Source organism: Tribolium castaneum, chromosome 9 (genome assembly GCF_031307605.1).
Source record: "Tribolium castaneum strain GA2 chromosome 9, icTriCast1.1, whole genome shotgun sequence".
NCBI classification, from domain to species: domain Eukaryota; kingdom Metazoa; phylum Arthropoda; class Insecta; order Coleoptera; family Tenebrionidae; genus Tribolium; species Tribolium castaneum.
The window spans coordinates 3695253-3711421 of record NC_087402.1 but is presented as its reverse complement, the minus strand read 5'-3'; the positions used below and the strand labels follow the sequence as shown (position 1 = coordinate 3711421).

Genomic DNA, 16169 nt, shown 5'->3' with positions numbered 1-16169 from the left:
TCATATTTTCACCCCAAATTAATATGTTTGTGTCGTCAGCGAAGTTATATAATGTTATATAAACTAATTTCTTACAACAGACAGACCAAAAAAGTGGTGGTTCAAAGAACGAACATTTGTTTCAAAGGCTTTGTAAAAATGGAGACAATATTTTATTTCGAAATTTACAATTAAATATTCATGAGTGCAAAAATTGAAAATAGGTGGTAAAAAGTTAAGGAAAAACTTGTCTTAGAACCACAATAAATATAAACTGAATCTCCTATTCCGTAGAAAATAAATGACCCACTTTAACTCCTGTAAACAGGGGTTAAAGTATCACGTTTAGTCCCGAAAAAAAATTTAAAAAATGTAATATTTTTGCTGCTGTTTAAATTTGATTATGTTTAGTGGGCAGTTTATTGAATAGTGCTTGAAATTATTAGTAGACATCTCTCCACAACGGACAATTAAAGACTCTTCACCGGTGTCCGTTGTTGAGAGGTTTTTCTGTACATTTATTAATTTTTTGGGGTCAAAACGCTGATTGGGTTTTCGGCATTTTGGCGCAATTTGTGATAACTTTTGCCACTAGGTTTCTGATAAATGCATTATTATTGTTATTGCAAATTGGAGTCTGTTCGATCGAATTTATTTAAAGCCACTTAGGTATTGTATCGTTCGTGTATATCACGTCCGCTGTAGCATTTCTCAAAGCACGCCACAAAAACCGAAAGTATATTTGGCGCTTTATTGGAGCTGTCACTTTTGAGCGGAAACGTCCGCCGGCCCGTTATTTACGCATATCCAGATCCGGATTTTACGATTCTTCCATATTGATGAGGCATGATCGTATCGTTCAACTGGCAGCAGTTTTGTTTATGTGACGTAATAAATACAATAATTGTTATATCGAGAGTGTGTAATCGGGGGTGGCGCTAAATCAAGCGATAAGTAATCGGGGCATTATCTGCGAGAACACCGCAAATGGATTAGTCCATATCTCTCCGAAGAGCGATGCAATAGGTTAAGTGACCGAAAATTTATAGTTATGTGACAGGTTACAAATGCAATCGACTTTTTCCCCTTTTGTTGATTTCCAATAACTGCGTGAATCGGATCGGATTAGCGGAAGGCGGCGAAACCGCAGCCTCTCCAGCGCGGAATATCTAATCCATCACGGATTTTGTTTAAATATGCGGGGGCGATTATTATCCACTGTGATTAATTCCGCACTTGACTCGTGTTATTACTCTCGGTCGGTGACGGCTTGATTCAGTTTCCGTGCTCCAGGAGCAGTGAAATTATCTAACGATGAAACAACAAAAATATTTGCGATCTTGGTCGTGTTCCCAGGTGGCCTCTAGGCCGCTTTATCCGGCAATTAGCGCTAGTTTCGTGACTGTGCGTTATAAAGCCGGCGAATGCACCGAAATAACACAATTAACGTCCTTTTTGCGGTGGGGAGCGTATCCGTGGCGGACTTCATTCAAGTTGGTGATCCGGGATTATTCCGCATCAAACTACTGCCGGGTCTCAAAACCGTAATCTCCGTCACTTCCTCCGGTTAACTTTTTACCACACAATACGTCCGTAATTATTCGAGAGAGCGACTCGCGCATGTTTAATGATACAGTACTAATTGGGCCCGGTTTTTCCCTCGCAGATATGGCTTTAAGCGTGTTTATAAAGTTGTCACCGAACAATACGTCACAAATTGAGTTTTACGCTCGAAACGTTCCCCTTGTGAGCGGATCCCGACGATTTTTCACTAATATTACGCGGTAATAAGAAGAATCGCCCGACTTTGACCCGGTATTAATGCGGGTTTGATTGATCTTTATGCTAAAAACGTTCCTCTTTGCCATTTAAAGTCACTTCGATACGCGCCCTTTGATTAATGGATTCGTCCCGAAATGTTATTCGTCTCACTTTGAATTGTAATGTCGCAAATATAACAACTTTACGTATTCAAATGTCATTTCATATTTCATAAATGTCCTTGGGTTTTGTCATCGACCTCAATGCATTTGCACTCTACCAACACAGGAATACACAGTGAATTATGCACCAGAATGTCCCTTTCAATTTACCACCAACACTCTACATTAATAGACAACAGATGCCCGAAAGGACCGAGCCAGGGCACGTAACAGACACACCAAGAGACTTAATGAAATTTACAGAGGATTTTTCACACCGAACGGACCTAATCAAGACTTAAACCGCTAATCCCCTGTTTACAACATTTATTTCACACAGCGGATTAACGGACATTTGAATTGGTTCACTAGTTTTTAAACGAGTTTGTGCTTGTTCAGCCTTTTTCAATGTGGCAATCAATTTTTTACAAAATTACATAACAAATGGCATCGGTGGCTGTTTTCTACTCTTTAATAAAATGTTCAGAGCTCCCATTTTAATTAACAAACTAGTTTTATGATTTTTTGCTAAGCTGGTACCTACACATTGCTGTATTATTAGTGCAATGATAGTAATAGCTCGCAGTATTTTTCTAACCCGGCGCATCCACCAAAATTGAACAATTGTAATTTTTTGTTTGTTACTGTTTATTATGGTATTAAAGCTTTTTCCTGTTTTTTCTTTTTTTTTTAATATACAACTAGCTATTGCAAATACAAGTAAGTGTGTAACAATAATGTAAAAAAAATAAAAAACTTCAAAAAGCGTATGTATTCATAAAATTATAATTCGGAAGTAAAATTACCGTTGGGGGCGCCACCGGACTAGGTCGAAAACAGTAACCATAAATGGCGAGAAAATTTTTATTCGGATATTTTGAGCGTTGTACCAATTTTGAGGCTTCAAAATTATTACATTGTCTATGCGGAATGACAATTGTATCTTTGGTGCAAGAAACGAATGTTGACAAATTAGAGATGACGAGAAAAACACGAATAACGAATGACTGTTTGGTTCACTTTCTTTATTGGAAAATTATTACAAAGACATTGAAAAGCCTACCTTTTGGCATAATTTACGTTTAAATGTATCAGGAGTTGTTAATCTTTATTGTAGTTTTGTAGATTTACCGAAACATTTCATGAATATTTCAGTGGAAAAATTCTAACCTAAAATTCATACACTTCACTAATTTATTGGTTTCTTGAGCCCAACATGTGTTCGTTGTGATCCATTACTTATGGTCTTTAATTAGACAAGGGTTTGATTAACACTTTGTAATCAAAATTTAAATTTTTCTACAGCCGTCAAAAAATCGTGACATTTATGCATGGTTACCTATGCGCGAAGTTTGACGTTTTTTCACTGTGAAAAAATATTATTTTTTCACGGTTTCACAGTGAAAAAATAATATTTTTTAACTGTGCAGGCAACTCGATTTTTCAGATCATTTTGTTCCAACTTATTTCTGTTACAATTTTAGTAACACGAAAAGACATCAACAGCAACCGAAATGAAGAGACGGATCGATAATGAGAGGTAGTTTTAAAGGTTTTATAATTATACAGAACAATATTACAAAACAATAATAATAGATATTTACTTTGACATATGAAAATTAAATGTGCATGACGAAAACGTGCCCCCGTTTATCCCCAGAGGCCTGAGTGAAGACGCTTGTAAATGAAAGTTATTTTCGCCATTAAAAGAAGCCGATGTAGAAGGTTGAGTGATTTTGTTTTCTTCTGTGGAGGAAGAAGGTTGAATTTTATTGGCAATTTCAATTTTATTATTCAAAGAGTCCTCGATGTAACTTTCTGCCACTGTGCTGCTTCTCCAGCCCCCATGACGTTTAATTGAAATTAGATCACCTCCAGCATTCGCCAAAAGAGTGGCAGAGCTTCTTCTGAAGCAGTGACCAGTATATTTTTTAGGTTCGTCTTTGTTAAGCCACTTTGCAATCAAACTTGGTATCTCTCCGATTTTGTTAATTCCAACATTTTGATTCACACATTTTCCGTTGGTATACTTTAAAAATAAACGGTCACTAGTCGCCCGTGGAGGCCGCAAAGCTCTATATTTTCTGACAATTTCTATATTTTCTAAATTTGAAACAGTAAATATTCGTTCGCAGTGGGTTTTTGTATCAGGCACCTTCACAATTAAGACAGACTGTTTATCTTCTATGTCAGTTAGCTTCATTTTAACTAATTCTTCACGTCGAAGGGCTCCCGATATACCCAAAATTAGCACAGTCTATAAATAAAACGAGTTGTTTTGATTTGTATTACACTAATATGATAAGTTTACCTTCATCAGTAAATATATCTTGTCATCTGCTTCATTAATAAACTTGCTAATGTCTTCTTTGTCTAAAATTTGCGACTTCTTGCTTCTGTAACCTACGCTTTTGCTTTTCAGGTAGGGCACTAACTTCGGAAACTTACGTGTATCGATATTCTCTTTAACGTTTAAGGTGGCTTTCAACATCGCATAAAGGGCCCAGAGTGTTGGTGGCTTTAAGGTGGTAGACTTTTCTTCCAAATACGCCAACAAAACATTTTCCGTTACTTGATCAATCTTTTTCATAGAACACCACTGCCGAAACTGAAGATACGTTTTTTCGTACTGCGGTCTTGATTTAGCAGGCAAAAGATTCGACACTGCCGCGCTTGCAATTGCATCTATTTCGTTTTCGCTGCTAAAATCCATCACACTTCTTCAACAAAAATACCTATTGTGACAAATTTTTCGCAACTATCACTTTTATTTATCATCGTAACCATGCAAGCAACTCGATTTATCAGACCATTTTGTTCCAACTAATTTCTGTTACTTTTTTCTTCATCTGGAGGCTGTAGAAAAAACGTTGTTTGTATTTCGTGGCGAAATTCATGTTTTAATGGCGCCTTCGAATGTCTTTTAGGTCTCGACCTGGCGGTCTCGACTAAAATAACATTCTCAGGCGCCATTAAAAAAACACTCATTTCGCGCACTTAATACAAAAATTACTATTTTTTAACATTTTATTCACTTTCAAGTTCCAAAAATAAACACTTTATACCATGAAAAACCACAGAATCAAAGTCAAAGCTAGTATTTACCACCACGTACTTTTAAAGTGATTCTTTCTAATGTAAGTAATTAACACTATACACGCAAAATTGTTGAACGATTCATTAAATGTCAGTTAAATGTGGAATTTTTACTGTTTTCGACATAGTTCAAAAGTCATCACCAGAGGGCGTCTAGTTAATTTTATTTCTGAATTATGGTCTAAAAGTTTTACTTATTATTTCAAAACCAGTCAGGATTATAACTGGCGACCAAATTGTGTAAGCAGTGTGCTGAAAAACGCGGGAAAAGTTGCGTCTAAATGCGGTTGCAATTTGAACTTATAGGCGAATGGATGGTCCGCATGTGTGTGCTTTGTGTGCAAAATGCATTAAATTTTTGTCGATTATTGTTGATGCACGTGATGAGCAAACAAGGTGCAAAATTCATTAGCTCCAATAACAATAAATTGAGGTGTAGTTTGCTCAGGTGGCATAATTACAATAAAGGCGTAGTAAAAAGGCGATATATCTTGAAATTTAAGTGTAAAAGATCACATTTGGTCGATAAATCAAAACTCGATGTTCATAAATGTTCTTGGCAAATTTAAATACGTTCTAAACTAGTATCAAGTGGAAAATGGTAAATCGATGCGCGAATTCCACCTGATCTAAAATGTGATTCACGTCTCAGCCATCCTGCGTTTTCCCTCAAATTTAATTAAATGTGTGTTCCGTTTTAAATTAAATATAGGAACAAGTTATTACCGGTCCGAATTTTTCATATATATGGTAAAAAACAATTGCGGCAGCCGAGTCAATACGATTACAATCCTAACATACGTCACTTTTATCGTGGCGCACGTTTGTGAAAACCAATATTTACGCTAGTTTAGTTATAACAAGACCGATCAGGGCTGGGTTATTAGGTTAGAGCGAGCGTGCCGCAAACAGAGGGAAATTCGACGCGAATTTACGGCCATCCGATTCATATAGTTTTCTGTTTGTTATTTTTATACACGTCCACGTTATATCATTTTTATGTCGGAAGCTTTCTGTAATTGAATATAAAACGCGGTTTACCGATCTCGAACTGTGTTAATAAAAATGTTTGGTTAGACGGTGGCGCCTTTATTTATTTGTTTTTACTGCCGGAATTTACGTCATTGTTGTGTATTGATGGCCGATATGACTCGTACGTCACAAGCTTTATGTGACGGAATAAACGTGACATATGCCGGCTATATTATAATATCGGACCACAATACCCCACATTCCAATTGATTATTCCACTCGCACTTAACTCCCGACCCACGGGCAACCACTCGCCTGAGGCATCCCCGAACACCCCCAAGGAAATCACCCAATAATTATTCCAACCCTTCACTGACCACTGTAGAGCTAACGCAAAGTAATAAAAAAATAATTTATAATAACAAACTCATCTACTACTTTTACGCCCACTTTGTGGTAACACTTTAACGAAACGATAAAATTTAATCAAATCATATTGCTTCTTATCAAAGTTTAAAAATTATAATAAAAGCGATTCAGGAGAAACAAAATAGAATTGTTTGTAAAAATGTCGGAAAAAAATCGTCTGGTCCTGGTTCCTGTAAGAGATTACTTGATTCCCTTGATAGCTAAATAATCATTAGCAAGTGCGCTCGTTGCATTAATCTCATGGTTTTATTGTTGTATTTTTAGTGCCTTCCGCCACGAAGTTCCTATTATAGAAAATACGTAATGCGTTTATTTTTAACGTCTTTATTTGAAGCAATGGCGGTAAAGTAATCCGATGCTCGTGTAGATATGAGGCAGCGATTAGGCAAAACTAATCACTCCTGGCGTAGATTATCGATTAGGCATTAACGCGCTTATCTGCGTCTGTTTTGATTGACACGGAGTCAATTTTTCCGATCGACATATTCCCTAAATAGCCGAATAAATAATGTTAGGAAAATGAGTAGGAAGTAGCGATTGAATGCGGGTGTTTTTGTGCTGGATGTAAGTTTATGTCGATGGTCGGTCGCGATAAGAGTACATAATCGAATCCACTCCTGGATGAAACGTATATCACGCGGGCGTGAGGGACACGGTTCGCTTGTAGCAAGTCCTGAAGGTGCAGGAACTGCGTCCGACGTGACGACCTGGTCCTGAATCCCAACGATCTGGAGAGTCATGTGGGGCGACCCAATCCGTTCTTGTTTCTTTTCAATTTTTGATGATATCCTTGCTCACGCCGAGAGTTTCCGCCGCAGGATCTTAGTCCTAATGGGATAACGAGGGAGTCGCGCGCCGGTCAATCCGGGCGCTCCCTCAGGAGCCGATGTTTATTGCGGCGTTTTTAATTAATTGAGGAGGTCGACTCGGGCGCCGCGAATAAACGAAATTAAAGCGGGACGCATAAACACGTTCTTTCTTTACTGAGATTATTATATCCCGGCGTTCTTATTATGCTTATTTAATGAAGGTTTTAGTGTTATTACCCGGTCTTCAGGATTTTACTCGAATTAAAGTGCACTCATAACAAATGTTTAAGAAGTCGGCCAAGGAATGGCAAGCGACGCCCTCCGCTTCACTCTGTTTATCTCATTTTCCTGATTTAAATATTTTATTACGCAGACTACAAGCTTAAACTTCTCATGTTTCAACTCGAGACCCCTCAATTTAATTGATTTCTTAAGTTTCTGCCTGCAACTTGTCAATGTTAACTTAATAACTTATTAAGCAACTCAGACGTCTACTTTACAAATTTCAAAAGACCTCCATTATTTATACGTCCGATGCGAATCAAACTTAACTCACACTTTTGTTTCGTTTCAACGCTACAACGCTGTTTCATTTCCAAACCGCAAAAACACCACGTTCCATCCAACACTAAAATACTACTTTCCAGCCTTTCACAAACTTCAGAGACTCTTCATTTAATTGCTTAACTTATTACACCAACAATTTCCACACTTAATAGTCGCCGTTTTAATGAAAACGCCTAATTAATAACTACGTCAAAAATATCAGCGCAGCCCGACGGACGACAAATTAAAACATCGACACATTTAATTACCGATTTTTTATAACAAATGATTTTTACATCTTTATTATGTACCTATTTTTCTAATAATTGTCCAATTTAAAACAATTAAATAACTTCCGAGACTGAAACGGCTTCTGATATATTCAATTTTAAACCAGTCCGATTTTTTGGGAACCGGCTGGAGTTTGTTATCGAAGAGAATCGAGTAAAATCTCGTTGGTGCTGTAGTTTTCCTTTCGTGTTAGTATTCCGGGGTTGGTTGAGTGACTCTTGGCTTGTATGCGGAGAGTCGTAAGGGTTCTAGTCCCATTAAAATTTGCCACAGCAAGAGCAAAGCGCGGCCAATTTGGACAGCAGTAACACGCACCCAAGAAATGTGCAAAGAAGAGGGAATTAAAGCGAGTGGTGTTATTTCGCTAATCGTCCGACACGTGGAGACCAACTTCCGCACTGCGGCACTTTGTCATGATTTCCTCCAATCGAGTCAAAATAAAATTCGCAATATTTTGGAAATTACTGTTTTGAATCGATAAGGCAGCGGTTTGTATCAAAGTTTATCTAGGCAAAGGCCCATTGAAGTCATCTCGAGTGGCAAGTCTGTTTTCTTAATTCCCGGGAACGGTTCGACGTTCCTTCTGCTTTTAACGTTGTATCTTTGAAGTTGAATTAGACATCAGACAATTTCACAGCGAAACTGCCGAACTAAATTAAGAAGAAAAACTTGGACGATCCTCATTAACGGTGATTTTCAATTCAGGCTAATGTCTGCGGTTTCTTCCCGGCTTCCATATGTATGCAGATTGCTAAGGCCGTTTGTGCACTAAATTAGAGACTCGAGGACTGGCTTTAAGTAGCGCCGCGTTGAAGAGAACACACGGAGCCCAATCCACAATTAATTAGGTTAAGATTCGAGTCAAAATCATCATTCTTTTTCGCACTAGCTTTAAGGCTTCTGCAATTAAATGCCCCGGAATTTTCCCCGAACACGTATAACGCGTGGCACGTATGCGAATCAATCAGCTCGATTTGAAAGCTTCGCCTTCTAAATCGGAAAACTTAATCTAAACGCTCTGACTTGTTGTGATATATGCGCGACCGCGAGCGGTTTATTTCGCACATGTCAAATAATTCAAGGAAGCTATAAACTAGCCAAGTTTGTGATACATTGTTAAGTTGGTTGTGTGGCGGGACGAATGCGACGCCAGCGAGGGAATATGAGGCTGCAGCGACGACTTCAAACTGTTTCTTGACGCCCTTTCAACGACAGAACACCCTAAAGCGACACATTTGATCAAACGACACGATCTAATTAGATACGCGTTTTCCTTTCCAAACCGCACTCTTGCGGCTGCATATTCAGACACAACACAACGGAGCGTTTTATCCCAACTTGCTAACTAGGGGAAGAATCAATTTTCAACCAAGTCGCATGCAATCAGCAACTTTTCCAACGCAAAAATAAGATGAAAATGTTACGAAAGTACGAAAGCGCTGAAGGGTCACACACAAAAATCTTTTTAGACTAAATTGCCAGATACTAAGTCGGAATTGCCAGTTAATAAGTCGCAATTGCTAGATAATAAGTCGGAATTGCCAGATACTAAGTCGAAATTGCCAATTACTAAGTCGGAATTGCCAGTTAATAAGTCGCAATTGCTAGATACTAAGTCGGAATTGCCAGATACTAAGTCGAAATTGCCAATTACTAAGTGAGAATTGCCAGTTAATAAGTCGCAATTGCTAGATACTAAGTCGGAATTGCCAGTTACTAAGCCGGAATTGCCAGATACTAAGTCGGATTTGCCAATTACTAAGTTGGAATTGCCAGTTAATAAGTCGCAATTGCTAGATACTAAGTCGGAATTGCCAGTTACTAAGTCGGAATTGCCAGATACTAAGTCGAAATTGCCAATTACTAAGTCGGAATTGCCAGTTAATAAGTCGCAATTGCTAGATACTAAGTCGGAATTGCCAATTACTAAGTCGGAATTGCCAGTTAGTAAGTCGAAATTGCCAGATACTAAGTCGGAAATGCCAATTACTAAGTTGGAATTGCCAGTTAATAAGTCGCAATTGCTAGATACTAAGTCGGAATTGCCAGTTATTAAGTCGGAATTGCCAGTTAGAAAGTCGGAATTGCCAGTTAGAAAGTCGGAATTGCCAGATACTAAGTCGGAATTGCCAGTTAATAAGTCGCAATTGCTAGATACTAAGTCGGAATTGCCAGTTACTAAGCCGGAATTGCCAGATACTAAATCGGAATTGCCAATTACTAATTCGGAATTGCCAGTTAATAAGTCGCAATTGCTAGATACTAAGTCGGAATTGCCAGTTACTAAGTTGGAATTGCCAGATACTAAGTCGAAATTGCCAATTACTAAGTCGAAATTGCCAGTTAATAAGTCGCAATTGCTAGATACTAAGTCGGAATTGCCAAGTACTAAGTCGGAATTGCCAGATACTAAGTCGGAATTGCCAATTACTAAGTTGGAATTGCCAGTTAATAAGTCGCAATTGCTAGATACTAAGTCGGAATTGCCAGTTATTAAGTCAATGACTCTCAACAGGTGGGTAAATAAAAATTCTTGAAGAAAGTGTACACTTTTTGAGAAAATGACATAAGAGTATTTAACTCGTCTGATCATAACACACTCATGTACAAAATAGCCATTTCCTAACACCCTGTGTATTAATATATTGCGCCGCTGCTATAACAATCGTAATTTTAACTTGTATATAATTTATTTTATTTTCACGGAAAGTACTATAACAAAATCTTGAAGAAAACTTGTCATTTATTGATTAGTAAGACATATACATCGAGGTTTTTATTTTACTGAATATTACATAACACATTAGGTACTCCTATGCTCAATTTAAAAACATTTATATCAAGGCATTATTAGAGTGCTTAGATCTTCTGTATTATTATATGGTAAAGAGTTTATTTTGCTGAACAGTACTTCACACACATAATACAAAAAGTTAATTATTCCGATTTCCGGAACAACCGGAAGCGTCGTCATCATGAAAATAAATGCGCAGGACCTAACCGATGATAGTTGAATACTAATTTTCAAATAAATAATTATCAGAATTTCCAACACTTCTAATGCGGAGTTTTAGCGAAACAGCCAGTATAAATTAGCAATATTCAACAGGTCCGCTATAATTGTATATATGCTAGCATGTAGGTACCCTTGCTATCTTTACTACTTCTCCGATCTGTATGATGTATTAGCTAATGCGCAATTTTGCGACTTACTAACTGGCAATTCCGACTTAATATCTGGCAATTCCGACTTAGTAACTGGCAATTCCAACTTAGTATCTGGCAATTCCGACTTACTAACTGGCAATTCCGACTTAGTATCTGGCAATTTAGTCTAAAAAGATTTTTGTGTGTGACCCTTCAGCGCTTTCGTAAAATGTAAATAGGCACAAAACTGTATCTTGGTATTTTGTTAGAGTTTGCTAAAATAATTGTGGTTCCCTTGAACCAATTGTTCAATCCTGCTATTGGCAATATTTATCCAAGCGCCTCTTGTCTGTTTATGTTTATTTATCGTACCGCGTGTTGCACAATGTGAAACGTCCCTAGACGCTGTCCCTCCGTCGGAATCCACCTGCGTCCGGCAATTGGCTGTGATCCTGCGTCAATCAGCCACAAATCGCGTCCCGATTCACTTTAGCAGCCGCAAGGCTCGCCTTTAAGCTACTTGTTTATGCATTGTGCTCGAATCCGGTCACCGGCGGCTTAGCGCTCGCTTCTTGTCCGGAGTTTTCCTAAGCTCCGTGTGTTCCTCTGATTCGATTATTATGTGCGAGCAAATGCAAACGGACCGAGCCATTGTCTCCGTGTGTGGTGTGCGCACGCTTTGTTTATCCAACTGCAGTTAAGCTGCGCCGCTAAGCCGGATCCTCCGGAATAATGGCAGCGGACGTAAGCCTAATTTCGCGAAACGCTTGCAGCTGATTAAAATATCCCGCTTTTTTCGTCTCACTAACGAATTCAATTGGACAAGTATGCTAATCGCGCCGAGGTGGTTTAAACCGGAGTAATCCGGGAGTTTGAATTCGATAAGATCGCACATGCACAACGTCATGACTTCGACATTATTTCGATCTCGTCTCGCTTTTCCGACGTTTGCTTTAGCGGAGCCATGATTTGTAAACTCTTCATTCCGATTATCTGCAACGTATTATGCTTCCAGTCATATTTAATGTCGCTCCGAGCTTTGTGCCTTTATGACAGCCGCAGCATTTGCATATCAGTTAAGCGCCGGATGATGTATAGAGACCGTTTTCTCGCCGCTTGTACTGATTCGACTTTAATCGACGCGAAATTGGTCAATTTGGCGGCTCTTTTTGCCAAAATCCGATACCAATAAACTGTTTGTTTGCCGATCCATATTTATAACGACGCTCATAAAAATTCAATATTTGAGCGAGGGGCGCCCGGAATCGTAACTCTGATGATGGGAGAAACACGTGGACGCGTCAGCCTCTCTCGTGCTCAAAGTGGAAGGGAAAATTACAACACGGGGCCGGAGGGCGGAAGTTAGGAGCGCCGCTCTAGCCGCACTATTAACCAAATAACATTCTTTATCTAATTTTACAGGACTAACACGTGGGAGTGTTTGATTGGAGGAGGCGGGAGATCGGGACATTATGCGTCATAATAAAGTAATAAATGCCTTCTGCATAATCACTCCAATCGCGCTTATCGTGATTTAGGCCACGAAGAAAATGAAATAACAACAGCCGGTGATTTATGGCTCACATGAAACTTAATCCAATTACACGAAAAGAACAACAAAAATGCGTCCAGAACCTTTGCAGAAAGTTTGACGTATTTGGTTGGAAATTGTCGTTTATGTCGCAAATTTGGCGGATGCGCCGGTCTAGCGCCGCCTGAAACCCCATTATAATTAAAAACTTTACGAGTGTTCTGTGAAAGTGTCATAATTTCATTTAGTACACTATCATGTCGAGCGCTCAAACTCGCTGGAATTAATAAAATAATGAAGCCCGTCTACCTGCAGAACTCCGATGCGTCCCTAGCGACCCGTCTTTTTCTGTTATTAACCGCCTTCCCCATATTTAAAATTTATCTCTCCGGAAATTCGCTAATCGGTTATCCCTCACCGGCCGTAAACAGGCGAACGCTCCGATTTACGAGCCGAGGATTCGCCTAATCGTCGTCTTATTTACAGGAAAATCGAAACAGGTGCGGCGCGATAATTCAGTGGCCAGGTTAATAAAGTGGTCGTGTCTTTAATCACGTTATCGTGACTTCATCCATCTACCGGTCTCTATTATTTCTACTTTATGTCCCGCGGCCCTCCCATCCCAATAACTGTCGTCCGGAGATTCCGCAGATTAAGTTATAGGCCGAGACCGGACGGTATTGGCTAATAACTCCGACTTTCCGGGCCTAATCCCGCTTTTTTCCTCTGTTCTTTCGCAAACCTTAACCCCATTATAGCCGCTGATAATCAGAGCTGTTAATCCCGCAGCTAACAGGAAAAGTTTCACGCTAGCGTGAAAAATTCACCCGATTGTTATGGCGCCGTAATCATTCCAAGCGTTAAATGAATCTGTTACACTCATATAAACATGTTTTTACTACTTCCTCTCGGATATAAATCGAGTCCGCTACCAATTTACTGACAAAGCTTCGACGAACATGATCGCTGCGGACGCGTTTGATGGGACAAATATCAATTAGTGGAATTGCAATTGAGCAAGATGAACAAGCTGCAGACTAAATCCTAATTAAATTACGATTTCACATACGCGAATACTTTATTAATTAATTAGCGGGTTTAAGCCAACAGTAAAGAACACCAACATTATTACTACGCTCATCGCAAAAATTTAAATCAATGTTTCAGAATGTTTACACGAATAATTAATGACGAGAACAACTAAAATTAACTCGCTGCCAAATTTATTTGTATTAAACATGATATTCCAAATTTGTCAACAAATTTATTACATAATTCAGATAGCATTGTTGAACATATCACTCATTTCTTATACATGACTGGAATTTCGATTGCTAAGACCAGACACAAACTCTATCCAGTTATTCATTTTTTAAATAATTCATAAAGTCATCTTCTAAGAAATAAAGTCCGAATTTTAAGTAGCAAGAAACCTAAAAAATGTTGGTTTAAACCAAAATAATTGCTGTTCGTTGGTTGGCATTTTTGTTTTATTGTTGGAAGTAGTGTTGAGTGTAATATTTGGAGTACTTCTTGTTGACGAACAATTTTTTTCAGACAATTTTTGAGCTAACTTAGAAGATAATTTGGACAATTTAGACTTTGTAGCTCACAGAAAATACTTCTACAACAATATGTTGTCCAAGACATTAATGATATTCATAAATATTGCAGTGGATCTATTTGTATATTTTTTCGAATTTTGTTATACAGTGAAACCTCCCTTAATAGACACCTTTAAATAACGGACACTTCTTCACAACGGACATTTTTTGTAGAAACGTAACAAAACCTATATTAAAATTTCCATCTCCTATTAGTGGACATCTCTCTACAACGGACACTCAATTCCTCTTCGGTGTCCGTTGTTGAGAGATTTCATTGTATTCGACGTTTGTGGTATCGTACCATAATTATTAAAATTTGATAAAACATGTACCTAACGCATACACGCATTCGTACATAGAAAAACATTATTTCACAAAAATTACAGACAAAAAATATTTTTTTATTTATGACTTTTTTGCGTTTTGCACATTTAATGTACTAATGTACTACAATCTTTTCAGTAGTTGTAAGTAACTTTTAAGAGAGGCAAAAGTAATATTAAATGGTCATTTTGTGACTCAACTTGTGTATTTATTTTTTAGTGGTCACCGGCATAGATCTTTTATTGTAAATTAGATTTTAATAAGCTGTATTTTAAAGTTTTATACTGCATATACTGTATCACAAAAAAATGTTTTAGCTCATCATACCCTACTTTTAGTAAATGTATTATCATTACAATGCACACCATAATGCATGTTTTATGGAGAAAAAACAAATTATTTTTATTATTTTTTTTTTCGCTATAAATTAACCATCTACATGCTGCATAGTAACAATTTAACTATTGTTATAGTCATACAGAGCGTTTAATATACTTGATATCTCATTTCATTAAAAGCTCTCGTGATTATGGCTTTATGGCACTAGCATCACAATAGTATTATTCCAATAAGTTTCACTTTGATTTCTTGGAGTGGTCGTTGAAATAGTCTAAACCAAAAGCTCCTCCTTTCAGCGAAATCAGTTATCCCCTAATTGTAAAACCCCGTATCTGGATGGCCTTATATCAGTCATTCATTATCGACCCTCCTTATCGTTTTTCCGTTGAAAGTCCGCCTTTTCCTTGGTTCCTTTGAAGCACTTTTCAACCCAATACAAAGTCGATGCATTATTATAGCGGTTGGTACGGCAAGGATAATTAGATCAATACGTGTTTGATGTAATAATGTTGTACAAAAGCTCGTTCTACCTTTGTTCTATAATTAGTATGCATAGATGGGGAATTGCTCTAGCTACTGCATTAAAAACGCCAGGTAAATAATACCTGCTGCATTCCTGGGCCCTCTCGCACTTGTAATCGATACAAACGTCGCATAAAATGTGACAATAAAGCGCCCGCACACGACATCTAATTAGCCGAAACGGCGCCAAGATTCCACGGCGATTTTCATCGGAACGCGACAACGTATGCTGAAAGCACACACTCGAGTCGTATAAAAAGTAGTCGGGAGAACCACCTGTTGCGGAAGCCCTTACAAATTCGACCAAGAACTTAAACAAGAAGGCAAACACGATACCTCGACGATCGCTTCCGGACCAATTAACCAATCGCCGGAAAAATTAAACACCCCCAAACCTTATTAATCTATTTGTTATAGTTTATAATTTATTACGTCAGGATTATAAAATAATTAAACGATGATTTTCTCAACAGGACCTTTTAATTTCACTTTACTCTACAGTTTTGGACGGAATTCAGTCAAATTTCTAGAAAAGTATCTGTTTTAAAATTTGCTAAAAGGTAGGCATTTGAGAAATATTGAGATTTCTTGTAGTAGGTAGTCCTAAAAATTTGAGAATCCACAAACGTTTTAACTTCAAATTTCAAAAATTGAA

The 16169-nt window shown here is 38.0% G+C and overlaps 3 protein-coding genes across 6 annotated transcripts in view; 2 read left to right on the top strand and 1 right to left on the bottom strand.

Moving 5' to 3' along the window:
- Positions 1-16169, top strand: part of LOC100142102 (phosphatidylinositol-glycan biosynthesis class X protein) — an 88733-nt gene that overhangs the window by 45394 nt on the left and 27170 nt on the right. The gene's annotated exons all lie outside the window — the stretch shown is intronic.
- Scgdelta (Sarcoglycan delta) overlaps positions 1-16169 on the top strand; it is an 83492-nt gene that overhangs the window by 48930 nt on the left and 18393 nt on the right. The gene's annotated exons all lie outside the window — the stretch shown is intronic.
- LOC107397399 (uncharacterized) lies at positions 3478-4928 on the bottom strand. Of its 3 annotated transcripts, none has more exons than XR_010335490.1 (3): positions 4350-4913; positions 4213-4297; positions 3478-4158 (listed from the first exon to the last, which is right to left on the bottom strand). XR_010335490.1 is itself a non-coding variant. In XM_015977715.2 (3 exons), exons 1-3 carry the CDS (start codon positions 4612-4614, stop codon positions 3502-3504), a joined length of 1014 nt encoding a protein of 337 aa, XP_015833201.1. In that variant the 5' UTR covers positions 4615-4928; the 3' UTR covers positions 3478-3501. The 3 variants fall into 3 exon arrangements, 2 of the variants coding, with proteins under 2 accessions (XP_015833201.1, XP_015833200.1); XM_015977715.2 differs by having other exon boundaries at positions 4213-4304; positions 4350-4928; XM_015977714.2 differs by having other exon boundaries at positions 4213-4926.

Excerpts from the sequence above, each read along its gene's own strand:
- LOC107397399 (XM_015977714.2), bottom strand. The coding sequence starts at position 4,614 with ATGGATTTTAGCAGCGAAAACGAAATAGATGCAATTGCAAGCGCGGCA. Across the intron at positions 4,159-4,212 it reads AGATATATTTACTGATGAAG|ACTGTGCTAATTTTGGGTAT; the intron begins GTAAACTTATCA and ends TTTTATTTATAG.